Genomic DNA, 27,301 nt, shown 5'->3' with positions numbered 1-27,301 from the left:
TTTGTCTTAAAGCAGCATTTGTCACACTCGTTTAGCCCGAAACCTCTGCTCACAATCAATAACTCATTCTAGTTTTCGCAGGAATCTATGCACATATTTACCTCTCGCTTCAATTATGTGACATTAAATAAGGTGGCCGGTTAAAGTGCAAATTACATTTCCTCTCTGCCTCATATAACCGCGCTACGTTTGGCTGCTCAGAGTGAGTGACGTCTACCCTTTAGCTGACCACTGCAGGAGGTCATGGCTGAGTGGAGGTTAAGACCTCTCCTCCCTAACCAGGTCGTAGATCAGATCATCAAAGACAGGAGTGAAGCTCCACAAAACGCGAGAGGTAATAAAACATGACCTGCCACATTATGTCATAAAACAGGAGCAGTGTTTCCAACATTTCCTGAGCCAATCCCAAAGGATTTATGACACTCGCAGTCAGCTACTTGTCATTTTAAAACTTGTCAAACCTTTTTTTTTTCTAAATATTCTTTCTATTTGTGTGTCTCCTTTCTCATGTAGCCACGTAATGAGATTGGATCTGAGAGTCACCCACTGCCCTACACTCCTCTACCCCGAGGATCCAAAGATGCCAAGAACCACAAAGGTAAGGAAAATAGAAAGACCTATTGACTTCATAACCTTTTGACTTAGGTGTCTTGTACATACAGTACATCTGTACAGATATTCTTCAAAGTAAACAAGAAGCAAAACAATATATTATCATACATTCAATCAGGCCTACGGATTATGTAAATATAAGACATAATAACCCTAACAGCTACAGAGAGTGGGAAGCTATATTTTTCTTGAGACTGAGTTGAAGTTATGTTATCTATTCTTATTGATCTCATCTCATCCGTGCGATGGTGCTGATAGTGGGAATAAATCAGAGTAATCTAGGTTAACTCTGATCTGAATGTATGCGTGGGAGCCACACAGCACATATACAAGGAGAGGCATCCTTGATCTGTTGATACTAGACATTGATTAGGCCTCACATTGACCCGGTGTAGTCAGTTGATGTAATTGTGTAGCAACTCCTTAGCATCAAACACTGCACTCTAGGAAGAATGCATCACATTAATTAAAAATAATTGTGCAGGCTACCGCCTGCGTTCGTAGCAGATCCTCAGCTGAGGTTGTAGTAAAAAACCTTGGCAGTCCATTGTATTATACTATACCCATAAGTTAGGTTATATTAAAAAAAAAATATTTGTTTTTACTTAAACTTTGATGACTTGTATCAGTTTCTAGTCCATGTACAGTCTTTAGTCAGACTGTGTTCTTGGAAAACCAAAATACATTTCATTGGCTATCTTAATAATTAATATAATAAAGATAATTTCATACCATAGATGTCACCACACTGTAAAAGTAGAACTGTAACCATTTACTGTAATTTTAAAGGTGTTCTATATGATATCCGGAGCATTGATATAGCATCAAACAACTATTTGCTATGTAAAGATATAAAGGAGTAATGTCTACCTGAGCAGAGAATGAAGTCACTCTCCCTGTTCTAATCATAGACTGTATATAAGAAGTGGATGTAGTCACAGTGACGTCACCCATTGGTTTGTGGACTGCCATTTTGAAGGGTTAGGGTTAGCATTTTGGCTGTCGTAATCTTGGTCTTTTGCAACCAGAAGTGACACGGGAGGGTGGAGCTTAGTACAACCCAAAGCTAAATAAGACATTTTTAGGCGACCAAAAAGGTTGTAATTAACTTTCAAGAACTGAAAACACACTGTGAAAGGGTTAAAGTTCTAAGACAAAAACACAAACAACTCCCAGACCGGACAACACCGTGATAGCGAACTGACAATCACAAGGTAGCCACGCCCTAAAGCATACCCTGCTTTATGGTCTATTTGACTCTAAATGGGACCATAATTTACTGAATGAACATCATGCTGTATTGAAGAAGACTTGAAACTAGAGATTGAGACCATAAACTCATGTTTACAATGTTTACTGAGGTAATAAATCAAGTGAGAAGTAGGGTCATTTTCTCATAGACTTCTATACAATCAGACTACTTTTTGCAACCAGAGGAGTCGCCCCCTGCTGGCTATTAGAAAGAATGCAAGTTTAAGACACTTCAGCATTGCCTTCACTTTTCAGATCTGGAGGTTGGCCACTGGTTGTAATCTGAGCTTTTCTTTGCTTTGTTGTCATAGCCGGTTGGCAGCATGGGCTTTTAGTGCATGTGAGTGTGTCCCACTGGCTACCTCACGGCCGCTGCTCTGCACTGCTCTCATACGGCAGTTACACCTGATAACGCCGTCTTGACCGACAGCGCCGTTGCGGAAGCATAGCACCAACCTTCCGGTCCCCACCATTGCCTGACATCTCGACCCTGTGTTTTAACGAAAGTGCAGTTTACATTTAATCAGGCTCCAGTTAGCCTGTGACCAACTGAGCTTCAACCAAAATCAACAGTTTATCTGGAGTCAGGCTTTTCACAATAAGCCCCACTTTTCTCAGGTCATTTCTTGTGCCTGAGACATTCATCACTGTCCTCAAAATGCAAAAAACACTTGCGATGGGTCGACCACCAGTATGGAATAGCACAACAGGTCAACAGTGGCCATCTCTACCCGCCCCGTTTATGGTGCCAAGGACAGATCTATGTCATGTCAAGCGTGGACGGAGGCAGCTCCCACCGAATGTAAGGACAGGAGGAGCCCCGTGCTTTGTCAAAATCAGACCTGGCTAAGAACAGTCCATTTAAAGGTGAGGGGATCTGACATGAAATATTTTCCCCTCCGTCTAAGATCTGAGCCGTGGTGACAGTCTCCATTTGTTATTTTCACGATGCAGCGCTGCAGTCTTAGATAACACAGCCCTCATCTTCGCCCTTCACCTCGTCTTCATGTCCCCGCCTCCAGCGCCTATACCCCAGCTCTTTGTTTTGTTTTTTTTCCTTTTATTTACACTTCTTAAACATACTTGAATTTTCTTTATGCGTCGGAGACGGTCACAGTAACTCCATATTCAAAGAGAACAAAGCTGTGGAGCGAAGCAGTGCTACAACTAACAACATTTTTCAGACAGTAATTCCAAACAACTAAGCGAGTTAAATTCAGGATATAAACAATAGGGGTGAAACGACATGCTGAGTGTTTTTATGTAGTTCAATGCAACACTCTCGTTTCAATATGCATGCTAAATTAAACAATTCACTACACGATTTGTTCAAAAATTGCGGAGGTGAAATTGTATGTCCTGTTTTTTTCCCCATTTTTTAAAGTTCTGCTTTTGTTTTGTGCTGCTGAGAAATCACGCTCAGTACATGAGATAAAAGGCACTTTGCTGTATTGAAAGAATATATATATATATATATATATATATTCTGTATATATGTGATTGTGACAGTAGTTTTTAAGGGGTTAATGAAGTGGTCTTTTTTAATGGGGGTACAAGGCAGGCTGTATAGTTTCATCCCGACTCCTGCAGTAGCAGGAAGATCAACAGCACTTCTGACATCGCCCTGTCGGCTGCTCAGAAAGAACCTCCCTTTCCTCCTTTCAACCCTCTGCACCCACCCCCCACCCCTCTTTGCCATGTCACCTGTGTGGAAGCCCCAGAGCCTGGGTGCCAGAGGTAATTACAGCATCTAGGAGCTCCCAAGAGGAGGGCAGCGCTGGCAGGTCACTGCCCAGGGAGAGAAGGGGTGGAAACCAAGGACAGAACTCCAGGATAAGCTCCTGTCTCGGTTGGCGGAGGAGTCAACCTGGAGGAGACGGGGCAAAACAAGGCAGCGAGGAGAAGAGGGAGGGAGGGAAAGCGAAAGATGTGCTGTTGTGGTAGTGAAATCTGAATCAAGATTTCATAAACCAGATCTGACGAGATAGACGGACAGAACAAGAGGGAAAGATGAAGGAGGGTAGAAAAGACCAGCGTTAAAGAGCGTAAGAAGACTTAAAAATGAGAGAGAGGAAAGACAAAGTGAAGGAGGACGGCGGGGGCTCCAGCGTGTCTTAGTGAAGGCGTGACACAGAGTGGAGTGGAGTATATAGTCTGGCAGAGAGGCCTGAGGATTCTCCACTACTGTCACCTTGGCTCTAACTCTCAGTGCTGGTCCAACTGTCAACTCAACTCTAAATCTAACAGTCCAAAATACTATATACATAATAAGTACTGTGTGTCTTGTTGAAGACTGGCCTAGACCGTACTATTAGGCCACATCCAAATGACACATTTTGTGTTCCTGTGCCTTACCATGATGATTTCACATTTCAACATGTGAAACAATGTGCTGGGTTATTTATTACCAGCTTGTCATTTTCTTAGGATGACACATTTTGAAGTGCGATTCTCAAGTTTTTTTCTTACATCTAATTATAACAGTAGTTCAGCAGTATGTAAAAAAGATGCTTCAGACTTGATTGATATACGTATCCATATACACAGAGGAGATTTTAATGAAATACCCTTCGTTTCCTCTGCATATTTCAATAAATATGCCAGGCACTAGTTACTGCTTTTTTTTTCCAGGTATCAGATTAAATTTGAGTAGGCCATCCCTCAGCTGTGACAGCGGTAAATGAAAGGGATATATTTGTGCGAGCAAAGTAAACAGACGAGGAAAAATGCCTGAAATCCGCCTTACAGTATGAGCCCTGGGCCCTTTTAATCTTCTTGTTCTGGGCCTGCTTCCAGCTACTTTGTATGTATGTATCTTAAATGGTGCACAACTGTTATTAAAATCCCAGGAGGAAAGCAGCCTTCAAAGCAAAAAAAAACAAACATTCCTGACGACACCCATGGGGTGTCTCACATTTGTTCGTCGATTCGCTTTCATTACATGTCGGGGTGATCTGCACCGCTTCCTGCTACGTTCCCCTTCGCTCCCTCAGCACCCCCCCAAAAAAATGGAACAGATCCAAACTAAGAGTAAACTGTTTTATAGTTGCTGCACAACAAATAAACAAACATCTGGAAGCATTCAGAGCAGCCCATTAGAAGGGCTCTGGGCTTTGCCAAAAAGGGGTAAATGATGAGGAATGGGCTGTCGAAAGGCTGGCGGAGACAGGGGAGAGGCCAGATGACGGAGCTGTGGGTGCTAAGCACTGCCTTTTAGAGCTCAGCTGGGCTCAGAGAGATCTACACCTGCTGCTATCTCCTCCTCCCCGCCTCTCCTCCACCAGACATCTGGATGGGATACATGACTAATGGATGACTAAACTGCTAGTGTTGAAACTTAGCTGTTGTCATTATGAAGGGGAAGGTTGTTGGTTTGACTGATGACTTAATGTTCTTTGCACTTAGTAAAACAAAAAGTGAGTTTGACGGCTTTAAAAAATGGTAATGCGTCAAAACAGCTCCCTAATGTCGGTTTATTGTTGCTTGTTTAATAACCAGAGCTGATTATATTATTTATAACACCGCGGCTCAGATGCTGTTATCAATACAAATATCAACTTTTCATAAAGTCCTGTTATTTACAGCGAACACATGTGCTGCTGGTTACCGAATGTTTTTGGCAAATTAATTGATACATTACCTCACACATCTGTTTCTTTACTCGCCGAGTTGTTTTCCGTGCTTATCTTGAGTGATTCCGTTCTTTTCTGTTTGATGTCACTCCGTATAGTTAGAAGGAAATTAAACTCTCATCTTTCTGCTGATAATCTTCCCATTCTGGTTTGGGCTGCCTTGGCGTGTTCCACGAGCATGGAAATGTCCTCTCTGGAACGCGGTGAGAAAAGACAGAGCACCTTTTGACGTTTCCCATTAGACACATGTACGTGCTCTGCAAGACATTTCACTCAGCCTCGTAATGATTATACCAGCAGGATCTGTCCCCTGATAAACATCACTCTTAAACACAAAGACTTGCACTGGCCCCCACACAACTAAAATGAGGCATGTGGAAAGAACAAAGTGTAAGCTTTTCCTCCGGACTGGTCCAGAGTACCCCTTCGCAGAGCTGTTTTCTGTAAACTTTTTTTTTTTTTTTAAACTACAATGCATGCGTTCAACATTGAGAAGTGACAGATGATGAAACATTTCATAGTGAATGATATATACAGATCTCTCTGCCAGCTATACACCATGAGCATGTGTTGAGTGAGCCTCCGCACCGAGCTCTACGAGGTGAATTGACGAAGTAAAGACGTGGCCTTCTTCCCGGTTACAGAGATCATAAAAATGTTTCCCAGGCACTCGTCACGGCATGAAAGTTTTATTTCTTTGCAATGTTTGCCAGTTTGTGAGCTGATGAGGTGTCTGTGATCTGCTTCTAATGGCAGCGTAGGCTTTTCCTCCACATAAAGCCACAGAAATTAAAACCACAAAAGATGGTCTTATTTGTTTGCATGAACCTATAAACTTGCCCACACAGGCACTACTTAGGTTTTTTTACTTAGATATAAAATTCTGTACTGCAGGGGTGGAAAGTACATTTAAAAAAAGATACTGTACTTCAGTACAGTTTTCTGCCACTTTATACTTTTACTCCACATTTCAGAGAGAAATAATGTACTTTTTACTTCATTATATTTATTTAACAGCTAGAGTTACTAGTTACTTTCTAGATTAAGATTAGGATTTTGCAGAAAAGCATGCGATCAAATCATTGAATATGAAGCATTGTTCTATCTAATTACCCTACATATATATGCATATAAAGTATGTATAGCTTCACGTTGACAATATAAAAATGCTGCTTTCATGTAAATGACTTTGATACTTAAAGGACATTTTGTTGAAGAAACTTTTGTACTTTAATTTAAGTAAAAATTTGAATGCAGGACTTTTACTTGTACTTAAAGGAACATTGTGTAGCATTTAGGGGGATCTATTGTAGGGTTGGGTGATTGGAAGAATATATCAACAACCGGCGACTGGCTGAGTACGTCACCGGTTGTTGTTTTTTGTGCGATTGTTTGAACGATGTCATTTTATTTTGCTAATTTAATGGTCTGCCTCCGAAGAACGAGCGCTGCTCAGCATAAAACTCAGTGAAATAAAGGTTTATTTCGACCAAAACAGAGTTGGTGGTTGTTGTAAAGACTAATCAAGACAGTGTTGGTGAGTTTTATTTTGTTTCTGTCGAGTTTGAATTAAGTGTGCTTTGCGATGCTGCACCGCAAGAACAGCTAATTGCCCAGTACTTCAGCAACAGAGGGAGGGCGGGGTGTACGCTGTGTGCACACACTCACACACACACACAACGGTGCGAATATATCGGTAATAAATGGTCGTTCGGCTGATGATGGCAGAATGGAAAATTATAACACATCGCCCAACTGTGATCTATTGGCAGAAATGGAATATAATATTAATAAGTATGTAGTAACGTAGTTCTCCTACTTGCTTGGTACACGGGAGAAGTTTCAGTTGGTTGCAATCTGCAACCTCACCACTAGATGCCGCCAAATCATACACACTGCACCTTTAAGTATTTAAAAATCCTCTATTATTATTTTTATTTTATATTATATTATATTATATTATATTATATTATATATTAAAAATATAAAATTATAATAAAAAGATAAAATATGAAGTTATACACTCTGGTCTTTTTTTAATCCGTCAATGTGTTAGTATATATGTAATACAGTATTATGCTACTGTGTGCGTGTGTAGGTACCTGCATTACTACTCAAACAGACACAAATAGGACACTAATTGTTAAACCTGTTCCATAATACATTTTTATAACCCAGACTTGTTTTGAATGAACAAGGACCTGAAAATGCAGTCACAATCACATCAATCTATTCTTTGGCGCAGTAGCTCCTGCTGCATATCACACTGGTATATACTCCCCGTGTATGAGGACAGGCTCTATTTCCTTTATGCGAGTCAGATGATGTGATATTATTCCTCCCAGGAGTGGATTGGCTCGGCAACATGAATATCCATTAAAGCCGGCCTATGGAGATGGATGAGGGGAGAGGGGACGAGGCAAACTGGGCCTGCAATCCTTCACCGCGCGGCTTCACATAACACTGCACTGTCCACATCCAAAGTGATGAGAGCTCATTTTTGGAGGCAGGCCTGTCCTTGTTATTACTACCCTGGAAATCACCTCTACGTTTTTCTCCTTCAGAAGCAGGCTAGATTAAAATGCCAGGATAACCTCCTCAACTTCCATGACAGGCTTAACTGCCGAACTCTGACGTGCCGGCTCTAAACTGCTTTGAGAAAGCTGCCTTCCACCAAGTGTCATTATCTCTCCGTTATCGGATGGCACTCCGCTCACAGTGTGTGAATAATTCTGTTTGTGCTGGGTTTGGGGAAATGTCAGTGACACTATTGTTTTTACCTTGCCGTTTGATGTAGCTGAGAGAGTCTCCTGAGTGCCTTGAGTTCTTAAACTGATGTTGGACGTATACAGCAAAAACTTAAAGTGAAAAGATAGGACTGTCAGCTTCTGAGCCATTTCAAGATATTTGTCTGTTAGTTCGTCTTACTAGTGGTATAAAAGTCAATATTTCTCTCTCTGATATTCTGCCTTAATAAGGGATGTTTTATAGTCAAGTTTAAAATATGCTGGATATGTTTTGACTGAAGTGATTCTAGCAATTTCACAAAGAGTTCACAGATCAAATTAGACATTTTCTATCTGAATGTTTTTAATCTAAAGTCACTGTACAAATTAATCTGATGCTGCAGTTTTTGTAGAACACTTATATTACTTTATAATGAACATTAAAGGTCCCGTGTGTAGGATCTGGCGGTATCTAGCGGTGAGGTGAGGAGATTGCAACCAACTGAAGCCTCTCCAGTGTGCTAAGCGTGTTGGAGAGCTACGGTGGCCAACGCGAAAACGCAAATGGCCCTCTCTAGAACCATTTGTAGGTCATTTGGAGCAGAGCCAGTGTGTGGAGTTTGTGTGTATGTGGGAAGTGAGTGGTGAAGCAAGAGAGAGAGAGTGGCGGCGACAGAATCGAGTAACATTATCGACTCCGGCCCAAGCAGGAAAAGTTAACAGAGTTTGGTTTGTCCATTCTGGGCTACTGTTGAAACATAGTGGTGCAACATAGTGAACTCCGTGGAGAGGACCTGCTTCCTATGTAGATATATAAACAGCTCATTCTAAGGTAAAGAAAACACAACAATTTTTATTTTCAGGTGATCATACACTAGAAAAAAACATACTTATTGACATTATATTCCATTTCTGCCTAATTGTTACACACTGGTCCTTTAAGCATTTTGAACACTGAGCCTGAAGGCGAATGATCCCACTTTTGAACTCCTCCATCCATCACCACTGAAATATGATGATTACAAACTTTGAACCATTTTCTCAGCAGCAGGAAAATATGTAGCCTCCTAAATCTTTACCGTCCGAGACCACCGCAGAAAAACCTTTGTTATTTATGGTGATACAAACCCAACCGGACTCACTCGTTAAAACTTGCTCAGGCACAAACAGACGCGAGGTTGAGCCAATATGTTGGCTTCTGCTCCAGACGTGTCAGACCGATAGACAAGGACATGAGTTTCTGCCAAGCAGACCCAACCCTCTTGGAAAAACACACCGCTGGTGCTTTGGACTTTGGTCCACTTCCCAGTTGCACTGGTCATTCTCAGGGAAGTAGCAGAACATAAATCACCCAAAGTAGATGGGTCTTACTGCTTGAATCAGCTCTGAAATTGGTATTTGTTAATGCAGCTACACTATTATTCATTCTTCCACCATGATTTGTAGTCGCGGTTCGGGACAACTGAGATGCGGCCTGCGCTTTCCAGACGCACTTTCGGTCAGAAGTTGGAGCAGGTTTTTGTAGCCTTCATGGTTTCCAAAGGTGGGAGTCCATCATAGTAATTTAGGATGGGGTTTAGCTGCCAGATGGTTTTGGATATTTTTACAGCAGGATGGATGTTGAGTCCACCAGTTTTCTTCTGTGTCAGTAGCCTTTGAAACAAATTGCTCGGTGAGCAGGCGGAGTCTGTCTGTGTGAGGGCGCTCGCTACCCTTCACTCTGATAAACAGCTACCAACATGCTGGCAGATGCTGGACAACTTGTCATGCTAAAGGGGACAGGATCAGACCTCAATAAGTCCTTGTAGCTTTGTAATTATTGTATATTACCAGGCGTGTTTACACAGATATACACAATGTCTCATATTTTAGATTGTATGATACAGCAAGTTAACACAAAATTAGATACAGTACCTGCTAAATATATTTGTCTTGTTGGTTAATGTAGGATCATATATCTTAATCAGGGTGTTTTTAATAAATTATATTTTGAGTAGACTGTAGATCGTAATTCTGGGGTAACTGATCTCACACAGTAATCATTCAAGATGAAAACATGCCTTAATGCTAGTCTGGTTAATGGCTCCAACAAATTAGATTCCAATTCACTCCGTGGACCGTTTATCATGCTGGCTGACAACACATTCTGCATGGCTTAACAGCTGTGCTACATCACTGAACTTTTCTCTGTCAGACGTGATCGTAACGGAGCAATACATGCCATGGACTCACTAATATGTAGAGAGAAAAGGGGTCACCAGTGATAATTTACTGAGCTACATAAAGGGATGTCCTGTTAGAGGACAGACTCCGAGTGGCAATCATACACTGACACAGCTACCTATACCCTGGTTAGCCATGCAGCACAGTATATGAACACAAATATGCAGATGAATGTGTTTGTATAGACATGCACACACGTGGAACCAGTGCCTATAGCTGGGCAATATGACGATAGATATATATATATATATATATATATATATATATATATATATATATATCGTGATATAGACTAGGCCTATATTTATTTATTTTTTCTCTATAATTTCACTTAAAACTGTTATGTTTATTTTGCACTCAAGTTCTTCAAATGAGAAAATAAAGTTAGTACTTTTCGTTTGTCAAGTATACTTCAAACAGGAGTATACATAGGCTTTACCATCTGGTTATTTCATATAGAATATTTAGTTATTGACTTACCAGAAAGCATGTTATATTGTGATATATGTCGTTATCGAGATATGGAAAGACCGATATCGTGATAGAAGATTTTGGCCTAATCGCCCAGTCCTAGTGCCTACCTATACATAGCATCACACTGAGACTAAAGTTAACACCACAAGAATAGAAACATATACTAAAGCCATAGGCACAAGATTCATGTGCCAAAGGCAAAGCTAGAATGATGACATGCTGTAATTCTACATTATCACATACATCTTTTCATATTTTTCAGAAGATATCATCACACTTTTGATAACTATCTCCATAGTAATGACAGCAAACACATGTCTTGGAAATATAGGCAACCGCAGATTCTCAGAATCACATACATTCAAGAATCACGGACGTAGCTTTGCCTAGATCTTTAAGGATGATCCCAGTTTTACTTTTCTAGTTTTTGCCAACATTTATGATGGCTATGAAAACATTGCATTCACCAAAGTCATCGCTGGTATCTGGGAACTTTGCAGCAATTTGGAGCAAAAATATTGAGTGATAGGGCAATCAGACAGCTTTTAAACAACAGTTGAGACAGATTATCAAGGTAAAAACAAAAGTGGGCGTGCCTGAAATGCTGCTTTGGGAAATCTTTACAGGTAGAGGCAAGTATGGTAGGTCAACATTGACCCAGGAAGTCGGTCTAGAAACTGTGATGGATGTTTACAGCATACAGTTCATAATTCTACTGGTTGCTCTCATATTCTCCCAAAAAGTTTGTCTGACCTGGTTTCTAGAACCTGTATAATAGTTTGACTGGTCATGTTTCCTGCCCTGTCTGACTTCTTTTTAGCAAGGTTGCCACGTTCCCAGAACCCACCAATTACCTTGGAGAGTAAAATGTTACAATTATCCGTAATGATGGCCAAATCTACGAAAATTAGACCCAAATTGTAATAAACCTTAATTGTCCTCTAAAACATAATTAATTTGTTATCATTTGAAGTTCTATGGGACAGATGTTGCATTGAACAGTTACAGAGATTTGGGGCTTTTGAGTTATAAATAGTCATTAAAGGGATAGTTCCGGTATTTTGAAGTGGGGTTGTATGAGGTACTTATCCATAGTCAGTGTATGACAGTCGGCATGCCCCCAGTTTGGAGAAACAGACAGGATTTCCGGCACGGAAGCAAAGCAATGTAATGCTGTGGACGGTAGGAGTGTAAGAAAATATAGATACACATGAGTATCGCGATATTATGTTGTGCGATACTGTATCGATGCTCCAAAACACTGTATAGATTTTTAAATAGCCTCTTAAAAATCTGAAGGCCCGCCGGCGGACCCGGCCGCTATTCGATCTATCGGCGGTTGAGGCTGGCTCAGTTTTAAAGCTAGTTGTCATACTAGCTCGCCAAGGAGGCTAAATAGCGCTCCAAATTTATGCAAGATTTTCACAACGAAAAAATGGCATGGCGATTTTCACAGGGGGCCTTGACCTCTGACCTCAAGATATATGAATGAAAATGGATTCGATCGGTACCCACGAGTCTCCCCTTTACAGATATGCCCACTTTATGATAATCACATGCAGTTTGTGGCAAAAACTATGCAGTTTTTTTGCATGCAGTATAAATGTGTTATTTCTGCCTATTCTAAAAAGGTATATTTCCGTTGTGTATTTTATATTATGACAATTTTCCTAAAATCATTTTTTTTAAAAATCGCAATATATCTGCGTATCATGATATGCATCATATCGCCAGATTCTTGCCAATACACGGCTCTAGTGGACAGGGCCAGCAGCCAATCTTATTTTAGCCACCTAAAAGAAAGGCTCACCTAAAAATAAATCTATATCAGTTTAAGTGTACGCTATGTTTAGAATATTTTCACCGCTTTATCTTGCCGTCAGACAGCCCTTTCTGACGGTGAACTGCACTGAAAATGTAACTTATCTATCCGTCCACAGCAGTACATTGCTTTGCTCCCACGTTGGTACTCTTGTCTGCTTCTCCAAACTGGGGACGTGCCGACCATCATCTACTATAGGTAATGCACTGACTATAGATACATACCTCATTAAACCCCACTTCAAAACACCCAAACTATCCCTTTAATTATTATGACTTGTAAATAACATTTCATATGAAATTGATTTTTAGAAAATTGCACTAAATGTTTTTCAAGAAATAAATTGAGCACTGCTCCATGGACCCGATGGGCTGGGTTTTCCTTTCATGCTACTGAACTCTAACAGGTAATATACTGTAGTACTGTTCAAACTAGGATAACTGGTCATTTCCTGAGGGTCTTGATAAGCTCTATGAACATTCTCAAGTTAGTTTGACAAATACATAGAATAAAGCCAAAAGTTTTTTTTCAAGGCAACAATGCAGATGTTTCTAAATTACTCAAAGGTGGTGTCGTTCACTAATGCATAAACACGTCAATTGTAGTGCAGACATTCAGGCGTGACTGAAACCACTGTTTCTTAGGAGTATTGTGGGTCCTGAAACTTCACACATACACACACACACACTGACACACTCATTCCCAGGTACCCTCAATGCTCCGAAGCTATTGTGGCGGAAAGAGCTGAACTCATCTGTCAATTACGGTAAGCTCCATTGGGCCATTGTCTAAACTGTTTTCTCACTCACTGGTGAATCCAGTGATTTATTGTCAACTGCCTCGACATCAATATACAATTGGGAGACACTAAGCTGTGATGTCTGAACACAAACTATTGTCAGAGTATCAGCATAGCTCACATTAAGTGCCATTTAGATTATTCATTGCATCGGTCTGTGCGAAAGCGTTGTTTGGATTTGCTGCCTGTAAAGAGACGAGAAGGCCATTATCCTGTACGCTGGGATTCCTGTGCTATGGATCTGAGCTTCTATTTACTTCACATTCACTCTCCAACTGAATGAACAACGTCCGAGCTGCACCAAACACAGTGTCTCAAATGTGTGGGTCAGCTTGTCTTGCCCTGCCTTAAAGTCCATAAGGTCAACTGGATATGAGTGTCAGAGCTATTTCGTTGAACCGACGTGCATTTTATCTCTCTTGAAATATAAAGGGGAGCCTCGGTTACAGGAAGTAGCAGGTCTTTCATGGCTCGCACTGGCATCAACATTCCAGCTCAAACCAATGAAAAGAGCGAGGTCACTGAAATGCCAGGAAGTCCAAAACAACCTTTTAATCTGTCACTTTGATTCGCCGAAGTCACTTTAAACAGACGGAGCAGGTTTCTCTGTCACGATGATATGAGCGGACAAGTTATTTCGCCATCATAATTTGATTCGCAGATAGTTTCTGGCATGCTCCGTCGCTGCAGCGCAAGACGATCAGATTGACTGAGTCATTTTGGTCAAACACATGAATTTATCCCAGATTGTTGTGATTTAAAAGGCTGTTTCCTTCATTCCCCTCCCTCAGGACAAACATGTACTCAAAACTAAACCTTTCAGATTTGGTAGCCATCAAACCGTATCGTATCTGCTCAGAAAGATGTAATTCTTTGATTATGCGTTCATGTATAGTATTTTTCGAGAGTTTTATGTGCTGCTGTAATATATGTGCATCATTAAAAAAAAGAAACTTTGAAAACAAATTATTAGTGTTAATAAATAGAGCATTTCCATTTTTTGGAGTGCTGAGTGCCCGGAGACCCTCGAAAGAAAGCTAAAATATGTCTCTCCACTTGACACCATTAGCAAGTGTTAACACATAACCTTTGGCAGCGCTGGCCAACTGCTCCACACCATTTTAGGCATCCTCCCGCAGCAGCAGTTCTGAGCGAAGGATTTGGACAGTTGGACAACAGAGATAGGGGAAGAGGGCATAATATTGGATAAAGTAAAATGTTCACATGTCTGGCGGTGGGATTCTTTGTTTGCACACTGTGACCCCGAGACGCAATGTCTCAGGGCTAGCCAACTGTTTGTTTTGTGCCCTCTGATCCATGTCTGCGTGTTTCTGGTTAAAAAATAACGAGCTTAGTTCTATTTTTTCTCCTTTGCATTATACATTCATGGTAAATACATTGTTTTCGAAGTGTACGTCTACTATAGAATATGTTGTACCATCGCCTGTGTTATTGTTTTGCTTTATGTAGCAGGCACTAGATTGTAATAGCTGGACTGAAAGGACGATATTAAGATAACCTTGGGAGAGAAGCGATAACACAGCCGTGGGCATCTGTCCTTCCTGCCATCACTAACCCACTGTGACATTTTGGCTGAGGAACGGCTCAAGCTAGAGCACTAACAGCTTATTTGCACTTTTTATACGATACTCGGAGGGATGGCTCTTTTGTTATCGTACAGTTTTGGAAATTGCCTCCTTGGTCAGCTCGTATTGTGATATGCTGTTAGCCATTAGACTATGGCGAGGTAATCCTGACAAATACAACGAACAAATCAAGGATATTAGTGCCGTGATGTGCAGTCGATAATATTTGGCTTCATTAATTCCCATGCCCTGGGATGACATCTAAACTATTAGGTTTGAAATCTCATCCCCTTCTCCTCTATACCTCAGCTGTGGCTCAACCAAGCAGCCAAGCAGATAATACGCTCTGAGCTCTGAAACATGTACCATTATAATTAGCTTTGTCAGGTCCTAGCCCCTACAACCCTCATGCAGATAATATGATAATATGTCTTCATAACCAGCTGACCTTACATGCTCAATATTTCTCCCCTTATGAAGATTACATGTCAATAAAGTAATTGAGTCCCGGGGTGTGTGGCAAGTGAAGATTTAGGTTATTGGACTTTTCGGGGCAGTGATGTACGAGCGTTATTATTCTACCTGTCAGGAGATGTGCAGGGGGCTGGGGACAGTCCGAGAGTGTCGGGGGGAAAGGAAAGGAGAGGAGAGGAGAGGGGAGAGAGGGAGACAGAGATAAGGCAAAAGAGAAAGAGAGGGGAGGGCGCAGAAAGACATGAAGTGAGCCAAAGAGAGACGCAGAGAGTGAGGGAGACGGAAATGAAGAGAGGAGGGAGGGAGGACTGGAGGAGAGAAGAGGAGGCGAGATCATTTCTCACAAGGAGGGACAGATCCACAGTTAATCATTCCCTCATACCTCCATCTCTCTGTCCCCTCCCTCACTCTCTGCATATGAACAGGGGATATGTCATATTAATTAAGAGGAGTAGAGTTACAGTGGAGCCATCCGTCTGAATGGGGCACGGGGAGGCCAGAGGGGTATGAAATATTCCACACAACAAAACCTATCATCACCTCTACCTCACACCTGATTGGCTACTGCGGGGTTCATTAGTTTGAATTCTGGCAGGAAATGACGGCATGTAATTTGACACAGCCATAATTTTGAGCAGCGTATGATGTCACCAAGGATTCATTATTCATCAATTCAACCTTTATATTAAAAACAATTACAATATTTGTTGGTTTACATGCATGCTTGCTGCCATATATATGCTTTTTTTCTGTAAATAATTTAGACCTATTTGAAGTCATTTTACCAGTAGTCACATCAGGCTTTTTTTTTTTTCAAACCACACGCATTAATCAAGGATTCTGTATATCTGTAAATGTGCCAGTGTTGGCCAATTCGGCCGACTTCGCGTCAACAGCTGTAACTGTCGTATGAGCGCAGTGCAGAGCAGTGGCCTTGAGTTAACCAGTTGGGCACGCTCAAATGCACGAACATGCGCTAAAAGCACACGCGTCCGGCCCAGCTATAACGACAAAGCACAGAGAAGCTCAGATTACAAAACACACAGAGGGAGAGTGACTTCATTCTCTGCTCAGGTAGACATTACTCCACCATTACAAACTTTAAAGGGGACCTATTATGCTCATTTTTGGTTGCATACTTGTATTTTGGGTTTCTACCAGAACATGTTTACATGCTTTAATGTTCAAAAAGCGCTTTACTTTTCTTGTACCGGCTTTGCTGTAGCATCTCTTTTCACCCTCTGTCTGAAACGCTCTGTTTGAGGCCTTGCCCCCCCTCCCCCTCCCAAAAAAGCCCAGTCTGCTCTGATTGGTCAGCTGGCCCAACTCTGTAGTGATTGGTCTACCGAACCAACTAAGCTCCACTCTGACTACCTTTGTTTGACCGTGTGCCCAACTAGCCACTAGCCAAAGTGTGTTACTTGGTGACATCACCACGTTACGGAAGAAAAGGCAGTACTTCAATCAAGGCAGCTCAGGAGCAGTGTTTCTGTGGGGGAGACTAACTCCCTTTGGTGAGGACTTTGGGCTTTGTTACTTTGGAGACCTTTTACATGCACAAAAAAACTATATAACACACTAAAGGGACAAAGCACAAAAGCGTAATAGGTCCCCTTTAAGTCTTGTCAGAAGGAGAAGCCAAGTAAGTAGCAATTACAGGAATTAGTTAATGAGTACACACACATTATATACAGTATGCATATGTATATTCACATATACACTCACCGGCCACTTTATTAGGCACACCTGTTCAATTGCTTGTTAACACAAATAGCTAATCAGCCAATCACATGGCAGCAAGTCAATGCATTTAGGCATCTAGAGGTGGTGAAGATGACTTACTGAAGTTCAAACCGAGCATCAGAATGGGGAAGAAAGGGAAAGATTTAAGTGACTTTGAACGTGGCATGGTTGTTGGTGCCAGACGGGCTGGTCTGAGTATTTCAAAAACTGCTGATCTACTGGGATTTTCACGCACAACCATCTCTAGGGTTTACAGAGAATGGTACGAACAAGAGAACATATCCAGTGAGCGGCAGTTGTGTGGACGAAAATGCCTTGTTGATGTCAGAGGTCAGAGGAGAATGGGCAGAGTGGTTCAAGATGATAGAAAGGCAACAGTAACTCAAATAACCACTCGTTACAACCAAGGTATGCAGAATACCATCTCTGAACGCACAACACGTCGAACCTTGAAGCAGATGGGCTACAGCAGCAGAAGACCACCCGGTACTAGCACCGGACACTTTATTAGGTACACCTTGTACCTAATAAAGTGGCCGGTGAGTGTACATTGACAAATAAACATCCTGTAAATGTGTGTCACCTCATTGTAATGACTTCCAAATGCTCCACCATGAAGAAAACAAACAGACACACAAACAACAAAAGAAACCACACTTGAGTTCATTTTCCTCAACACCCTGTTTCAAAACATAAAGGTAGAATCCCTGATGTTTAAACTGCGCATGTGTAGTGATCTGCACTTTCTTTCCTTTTCTTTTTTTCTTGCCCCATATAGTGACAAATTGTGCTAAATGCTATATGTCAAGGCACTGTTTTGTCCATCATAATTTGACTGCCAGTGCTAGAGACAGAGGAAATGGGATGTGAAAATGAGTGTGGTCGATTGAGGTCCAACAATGAAGGTTACACACATTTTCAGCAGCGAGAGAGAGACAGAAGCAGGGGACACACAAAGGCAGGGTGGGAGAGCAATGTTAAAGGATATTTTACCATGTCCTATTGGATTAGGCCTGGAGATTGATATCTTCCAGTCAGATGAAGCTCTGATGTGAGTGATCCAGCCTCTCCATCATTGTGACACGCGGCTCTTGGCTAACGCTCATCCGTGTTGATGGGCACACCCTACGCCACGAGGGCCCTGGCTAACATACCCACCTTCCTCTCTCTCCGTCTCTGTCCACCTCACTCTGCCATCTCTGTTCTTTTATTTCTATTGCCCTTCTCCCCTGTTTTCTGTCACCATGTCATGTCCAATCACTGTTTGGCTGGCCAGGCACTCAGTCGGGCAGGCAGGGAGCAGGAGCCCCAGGTAGAGAACTGCCTAACAGGCGTCAGGATGGGCACTGAAATGACTCTAATAATGGGGTCCCCGTGTGGCCCAGACAGGCCAGTCAGTTAGCAGGGCCAGGATGGGGAGTAATAAGTGTTTGATGTCTGCAGGGGAAGGAAGTGTGAAGGAGTACAGCCAACCCTGGGCTCTGCGGTCAGGCAGGTGCAGCCAGCCGGGGTCTGAGGGGAACGACTGTGGAACAAGACGTCAGATTAGTATTGATATGTGTCACGTTGGAGGTTGCCGGGCTGTTTGTTTAAGAGAGCGTCTCAGAGTGGTAGCAGCCATGCGGTAATTGATGTCTAGCTCAAGAAGAGAAGCTAGAGGACAACCTGACGCGCCTGGTGTTGAGTGAAAGGCAAGAGCTTTACGAAACAACCATTGTCAATTTGATAGTGTGATGGAAAATACAGCGCAATGCGCGCCTTTATTACCTATGCATGCTTTTATGCATGTGTAAAACTCAAGCAGCAGTTCCTCTCGTGGCTAAATTTTTTTTGATTTGATGGAAATTGCCACTGACAGGTAGCGAGGTGCCATTTTGTCCGCTGATGCGTGACGTCCACCATTGTCTGTGTAGTTGAGTTTAGTTAACATGGCACTTAGCGACTGACATTGCTTTAGTGACGGCAAAACACTGTCATTGTCATGTCATTTATCTTTTGCGTACCAATTTTCGATGTGTTCCTCGCTGAATGCCTCGCTGAACTCTTCTAGCTTTTTCACAGTGGGCTCGTTCAGCCAGACGGGAGTTTCGGTGCCCTCTAAGTATAAACTGTATTTCAACCCCTCAACGCATTTTTAAGCCCTGATATCAGAGGGAATAGGTCGCCCCGCACCTTCCACTGATAAAGCCACCGCTGTCCTTTCTGGTACGGCTATCTGGTAACAAGCTACTTCCCTTTGAACAGTTTTATGTGGTTGTAATTGACCTGACAATGGGGTTCATTACGCAGTCCCTTTCATGCTGTTTTGCCTGATAATTATTATTTAATGTGTTCGGATGGAGAGCATCATTAATTCATCCCTTCCTCCAATGTCAAAGAGATGAACAGTGAAGTTATCACTCTCTGGTGATTAATATTATGCTCTTTTGTTATTGAATCCTGTCCCAATGATTAAACCTTCATTGAGTGACTCACCAGCCGCTCTTATTAACGGCGCCATTACCGAACACAGCCAAACCTCTAATTGCGATTTTCACTTTTTCTTTCTATTTCGGTCAAGGGTTTGAACCACTTATCTGTGCTTTTCTTTTAATTAGAAATCCTGGGTGTAATGAAGAACACAATCGATCAGTGTCAGGGCCGTGTGTGTGGTGATTTGTGATCCACATGTTGACGGAGAAAATGAGCACTTATGATTACTGGCGTCATTAGTGATTTTATGTGCCCTTAAGGGTAGATGAACCCTTCCAATAACTCCAGCAGTAAATAACCAACTTGTCATTGTTGTGCTTACAGGAGAGAGTTTTTTTGTATGCAAGGTGTTGTCAGTGAGTTGGCTAGATGATAGTGGATGCCTAGAGAAAGGCAGTCCAAGGGGATTAAGGACTTTGTAAACTGTCTCAGTCCCCCGCCTTAAACAACCCTCCTCTTATCTCCCGACTCCAGAGCTACTGTAACCAGTGTTCTCTCCTGCCTCCATGTGGAATAAATGTCACTGAAATTAATTTCACCATTTTTTTTTTTTCATTAGACCCCCCCACGACGGTAATCTCTTTCTTCAGTCAAAATTTATGTGCCCCAGAATTCAATTTCCTTCTCATCCTCATAAGTTGGAAGTACAAAGACTGATAGGCATTTATCTGGTTATAACTGTAATTCACCCATCAATGAATAATGCCATCCTCAATTTAAAGTGTTTGATTATAGCCATTTAGTGAACTGACAGTGATGGAGTGTCATTTTTCCGACGCGAAACCAATGTTGCCGATAAGCTTGTAGCATACCCTATACATACAGCATGTCTAATTATTAATTAATGTGTTTTATTCTATACTTTAATGAAATTTCTCTGTTTCATTTGTCAATATTGACCTTAATCACATGACTAGCCTCTTCTGTAACAGTGGCTCTCAGTACCTGAAGCATAGAAAAACATACAGAATGTGTTATTGTTGCGCTTTAAGGAGAATCATGTGGCAAAATCAACCTGGTATTGATCAGAGCTGGTTGAGCCACGACCCAGCAACCTCCCCTTGACAGCCTATCAGCCCGTGGCAATAGCAAATCTTTCAACTCTCCATCTCCCACTCACACACTCTCTCGCTTTTTTGTATCCTTTGTTGGCCCTCTGTGTGTGTGTGTGTGTATATGTTGTTTTTACCTGAGTCATGCACACAGTTCCTAAATCTCTCTTCTATCTATCTCTTTCGGTCCCTGAAGTGAAATGAAAGTTTGCTCTGCAACAATGGAAGCAAAAAACACAATACATCACAATGAATTATAGCTCAAGAGATGTGTTTGTATACATTGTGTGTTAGTGCTGTGGTGGAGAAACATGATGTTTGAATGGGTGATGGACTAAGGAAGTATATAACATGGCCAGCCAATTAGACTGTTGTAAAGCTATTAAATAGACGTTATCAGTCGATATAAGCACAATAGATGTGGGGCAATAGGGGCTTACTACACCCAATAGTAGGTTTTATCATCTATTCACATGGATCACCGAAAGGAGGTATAACAGAACACAAAAGCGACCTCCAGCGACCGGAGCAATTATGACAGGAGCAGAAGCGGAAGTCAGGCGCTGTAGTATAGACAGCGTGAAACTCCATATGGGGTGGAGGTCGGGGCGACGGATGGGACACGAAACACAGGGTTTTCACTCTAGCGGAGCAGTTAAGCTGTGCATTTTGCGATAAAAGCAACACATTTGGCACAGATGTAGGTTTATATGTTACGAAAAGATATAGATATCGGGACACTACTAATTTGGGGCCCGAGGGCCGTGGCAGCCATTTTTCAAAATGGCCGCAAAATAGCGCCTAATATTCCAAAGTGTTGCAGAATACTGATTTTATGATTTCCAAGGTGTGTTCAAGCTTATAAGATCAGATGTCAGAAGATCACAATCATATTCTTTTCCCTCTTTATTTTTTAAGTGTGCTTTTTAAAAGCTTTTAACCTGAGAAAAATGTGAAAACCAAATAAAAGGAGAATGATCACTTCAGGGTCAAACTTTACCCCCTTGCCTTCATGATAGATTGCCAAACACCTGTGGAACGGCAAGATCTTCAGCTTTCCATCGGTACATTTATCTTTTTATTAGCAGTAAAATTGACAGAGATATCGCTGGATGAAGTTCTTGGTCGTCAGTAACCTCTAATCACAGTTAAAGCGATACTGTACTTTGGTAGAACTTTGGGTTGTATTGCTAACTAGCTGTGATATATGCCCAACTAAAGGAGTTCATCATCATCAATTGCTCCTGTGCTCCCGTGAGCGTGTTACGGTTTGTTGTTACGGTGTGTTAATATGTGTTTTCATGAAGCTATGTGTTATGTGTTTTTATTTAAGCTCTGTGTTGTCATGTGTTTTTATTTAAGCTATGTTTTGTCATGTGTTATTATGAAGCTATGGGTTGTTATGTGTTTTCATTTAAGCTAAGTGTTGTTATGAAGCTGTGTTGTTCTGTGTTGTTATGAAGCTATTTGTTGTTTTGATGTGTTGTTATGTGTTGCTTTGAAGCTATGTGTTGTGATGTGTGCATATCATTATGGGGGCTTGTTAAACCGAGATTATTATAGCAAAATATAATCAATTCAGCAATTGATATCTAATTGTGTGTATTTGTCCTTATATTTCTATGAAATGGCACCATGTACTGTATATAAGCGTGTATTTTTTAGCATTCATGCTGGATGTTTTAGTGTCCTGCATGCCTTGCTATGCACTCTTGGCTCGTTAGAGTTCTCCTTCTGTTGTAGGCAGTATAATCCCCTCCTTCCTTCCATCCCTCTTTCTCTCTGCCTGCTCCCCAGCCTCTGCCTGGGTGAAAAATGGGGCGCATTTCCCTGATAGCCTGTGTGGATGTGGAGAGTATAAATGGCTAATGAATTACAGATGAACATTGACGCAAATTAATCTTCCTGATGTCCCAGGGTTATATGGCAGCTATTTAAAAGTTTAATCAATACGCTGAAGTTGAGAACATGCAGGCGCTGCAGTTGTTTGGCCGCAGTAAACAGCCAGGAGGGGAACCGGGAAGGCCTGGGCCCAGGGCATGCATCATAATGACAGCTATTTATGTTTAATGGACTAAATATTTTTTTATTGGGAGAGGACAAATGTCACTTTAATTTTCAAAGTTACGCGCAGGAGTTTTGTTTGAGACCCAAGAGAGACGGGTGACACCTCAGCTGTTAGGATGGTTAACTAATTGACAGAGGAGTCTATTAGTAGAGAAAAGATGGAGTAAGCAGCCTTCATCTTTTTTGTGAGAAATGTGCATCATAAAAATGATAATAAGGTGGTTCTCATGTCGGTGCCATCAATATGTTGTACTTAAGTATAACCCCCTTCACTCCCACACCCACACACACACACACACACACACACACACACACATATACACTACGAAATCACTGAAAATCTCTGAAAAATGAAATAAAAAATCTAAAAATCATTCTACCAAAACACCAGCAATACACTTCAAAGCAATGAAAACAGTTCGTCACTTGTATAACACTTGCATAGCATCACAATAGAAGCCTAATTATAGGTCACTGTTGGAGGTGAAATGTGTAAACTTTGCCCTTTTTCAGTGCTTAAAAAACACAGTCTGACATTGGTAAATCAAGTGATAGAAAATGTTTCAATACAGTAGTACAACTGTAGTGGTATTTATATGCCTTCCTGTGAGACCGGATTAGATAGATAGATAGATCTACACTCACCGGCCACTTTATTAGGCACACCTGTTCAATTGCTTGTTAACACAAATAGCTTATCAGCCAATCACATGGCAGCAACTCAATGCATTTAAGCATCTAGACGTGGTGAAGACGACTTGCTGAAGTTCAAACCGAGCATCAGAATGGGGAAGAAAGGGGATTTAAGTGACTTTGAACGTGGCATGGTTGTTGGTGCCAGACGGGCTGGTCTGAGTATTTCAAAAACTGCTGATCTACTGGGATTTTCACACACAACCATCTCTAGGGTTTACAGAGAATGGTCCGAAAAAGAGAAAATATCCAGTGAGCGGCGGTTGTGTGGACGAAAATGCCTTGTTGATGTCAGAGGTCAGAGGAGAATGGGCAGAGTGGTTCAAGATGATAGAAAGGCAACAGTAACTCAAATAACCACTCGTTACAACCAAGGTATGCAGAATACCATCTCTGAACGCACAACACGTCCAACTTGAAGCAGATGGGCTACAGCAGCAGAAGACCACCCGGTACTAGCACCGGCCACTTTATTAGGTACACCTTGTACCTAATAAAGTGGCCGGTGAGTGTATATGGATGGATGGATAGATGGAGCAAGCCAGTTTGTTTGTTTGTGTGTTTCCTTAGTGCATTTTACTGTTGAGAAGCAGCTGGATGGCGTGTGGAAAACACTTCTGGAGTGAATTTATCCTGTGTGAACATACACTTTCCATTCCTGCTGGCATCTTTTGGCCAAATTGAGCCCAGCTTTAGTCACATACTTCATTTCATTGGGCCTGTGATTGGCCTCCACCATCCTGACTGTGAAATCAAGCATAGAGCAAATGCATATTCCCATATTTAATGAGAGGCTTTGGAAATATATAACAGGTACTTTCAAGAAGAACACTGACACACACAAAGCATACCAATACTAAGTGAAACAATATTATTTTTCTCCGTGGCAATGTGCTGTGTGTGCCAGCCCGCCTCTCAGTAGGCTGAATCAGTCCACTGGCTGTTGGTTTATGGGACGCAGGGGGGTTATCTATCTGCAGCCCTCCCTATAGAGAGGAGGTGGCGACTCCATCTCATGACGTTGGGCTGAACTGATAAAAGGACAGCCGGAGATGGATCGTGTCCACAATAATAGCCCTGGCTCACAGCAGCCTACGCCCCAAGCTCATAAGTCACTCTCGCACCAACTCTTATGGATGCTTGCCCCCAGCTCCATCTGACCCCATCCCCCACCTGCCCGGCAGTGTTATTTCAGCCCTTGGAGATAATACAGAAAGTGTAATTGCCTTGTTAATTGGCTTTTTTTTTCTCATTGCATTTTTTCCCTGATGGATGGCAGCACTGATGGAATTGTCGGCTAAGTGGCCAAACTAGAGGGTGGGACAGAAAAGCAGAGGAGGCGAAAAAAATACAGCGAGTCAGAGAGAAAGAGAGAGGAATCAAAGAGAGCAAATAATAGAGTAAAGAGTGCAGAGAAAGAGAAAGACAGAGTGGAAGCAGTTGAGGAGGTTGTTGAGGGGAGGATAGATATGAAAAGGAGACAGTACGAGAAACTAGGAGTGGAGGGAGTGGATTCATGCCGAGAATAGATAACCTTGATGTTAAAAGCTACATCCGTCGGATGTGTCTTTCGGTGACATATTGATGGTCCTTGAAAAGAGTCGAGCTGATTTTATGCAGGGAACAATCATTAAACCCACTCCATCTTCTTCCTCTCCATGACTCCCTCTCTTTCTCTCCCTTGTAAGTGTGTGTGTGCATGCACAATTGTGTGTGTGCTGATGAAATGCAGAGTTTTGAAGCAGGCTGTGTGTGTTAATGTGGCTAGGAATCCCAAACAGAAGCCCTAGTTGTGGTGCTTGCCTTGAATTTTTAAGAATAACTTAAAAAAAACCAATATGGAAAAAGCATTCACCTGAAAGACATTCTCAGTTGTTTTTAGAGGTGCACTACATGTACAGTATGTAAAACTGACAGTGGGATCTCCATACAGTATATCCAATAGCAACTATTAGAAATGGGAATCAAATGAAGTATTACTTCTGAGTGTAGAGTTGCACTCCAGATTAATATATTAGCATTATATTATGCTTAATATGCTGTGTGCCACATCACAGCTCTTTGCAGCTCCACTAACACGGGTCTCAACCTGAGACCTGAACCCAGCCCAACCCACGTAGTCCAGACCGTCAGAACCCAACTGCAATATTTGAGACTAAAACTGCCTCGGCCACACTCTCAATGGCATTGCAAATCTACTTGCACATTGTATCCTCATACAGCAGTTTGTATTATATCTTACAGTATGAAAAAATATTTTTTGTGTGTTCTCCAACGAATTTCCAGCAACACAAACGATCAATGCATCTGCACAAGTCCCTGCAGTGCAGAACCTGTTTAGGCAACAAAACCACTTGGTTGGGTTCAGGAAAAGATTTCTGCTTGGGTTAAAATAAGTAAGTTTGTTACGTAAAATAAGTAGGCTATGTTTGTTATGTAACTTACGTAAGTGGCGTTAGTTAAGTATGTAAATTAAAGCACAAAACAAAAGTAAGATAAAATAAGTCAACGTTGACTCGTCCTTCCACCTCGACCTCCTCCCTACACGTACTTTGTAGCTCTTTTTACTACGTCACCTGACTTCCTTAGAGGCAGCCCTGCACGTCCTGGCTCGCAATTACGTTGGTTATACAAATTACAGTGCATTACTTTTCATAGGTGTAAGTACGAATAGTGAATGTGAACAGCCTGACTTGCAACGAAAGCAGAAACCTCATACATTGTTGGGACCAGTGAGTTTGAGGTTGGGTAGCAGAAGTCTAAGCCTAACTTTCATAACTCACCCTTCCCATCCCTGCGATCTACTGTTACAGGTAATCAATGTTCTCTCTAAGTATGAGCATATAGTCGATCTATGCACTCTGACCCCATGACACATGTTGAACATTTGTATAATGAGGCAGAAATGCATAAAGAAATGTATAAAGAAAAGAATACAGAAATTAATAAGTTAGGGGAAATTAATAGAGGGAAATCGCAAAGGGAAAATCATGCAGAAATAATATATATATAAATAAATATAATTTAATAATGGATAAATACATTTAAAAATAAATTTAAAAGAAATGCAAAAAAGATAATAAATGTAAAAGTTAATGAAAATTCATAAATAAAAGGGAAAATTAAATAGAAGAGTAGATAGATGGGGAAATTAATACTAAAGTAAATAAATAAATAAATGAAGCAAATTAAAACAGAAATTTGCATCAATTTATGTTACATTATACCAATTCATTAATACCTACATTTATTTTTTTATATTATTTTTGGTACATTTAAAGGCATTTTTATTTATTTATTCATTTTTTATTTTGGCATGTTCCGTCCTCCACAGGAAAGAGACAGGACTTCTTCTATCTATTCAGAAGGATGAAATTAGACAGTCTCTCTACTAAATTATATTACATATATTATTATTTATATATGAGGCACAGAGTATTCAGTGGAAACACAGAGAGATCTAAATCTGCTTAGATACCCAGGAGACAGTTCAGTTGGTGGAGTTTCTGCACAAATTGAAATGTCTTTGGTAAGTCCTTCAGAACCAGGAGCGTAAGCTAGACTGCTGCAGCGGGACACCTTGAAATCTCCGGACTACTCACTACTGACTGACACTGTATTATTCAACAACTTTTAAACCTCTGTTTGTATATCATTGGGATTTTGTACAACTTA

The 27,301-nt window shown here is 41.4% G+C and overlaps 1 protein-coding gene across 10 annotated transcripts in view; it reads left to right on the top strand.

The window, feature by feature from the left end:
• The window catches only part of lrmda (leucine rich melanocyte differentiation associated), a 346,704-nt gene that overhangs the window by 310,061 nt on the left and 9,342 nt on the right, over positions 1-27,301 (top strand). For 6 of the 10 annotated variants that reach the window (XM_074646026.1, XM_074646023.1, XM_074646027.1 and 3 more), the window contains 2 exons: positions 514-598; positions 17,599-17,859. In XM_074646026.1, the coding sequence (XP_074502127.1) occupies positions 514-598; positions 17,599-17,723 (210 nt within the window). In that variant the 3' untranslated portion in view covers positions 17,724-17,859. Of the gene's footprint in view, positions 1-513; positions 599-17,598; positions 17,860-27,301 lie in introns of those variants that run through there. The other 4 variants (XM_074646029.1, XM_074646028.1, XM_074646030.1 and 1 more) reach the window with 2 other exon arrangements.

The sequence above is a fragment of the Sebastes fasciatus genome, chromosome 9, assembly GCF_043250625.1.
Source record: "Sebastes fasciatus isolate fSebFas1 chromosome 9, fSebFas1.pri, whole genome shotgun sequence".
NCBI classification, from domain to species: Eukaryota; Metazoa; Chordata; class Actinopteri; order Perciformes; family Sebastidae; genus Sebastes; species Sebastes fasciatus.
The sequence above is the reverse complement of the archived record's forward strand: the minus strand, read 5'-3'. Positions and strand labels throughout refer to the sequence as shown.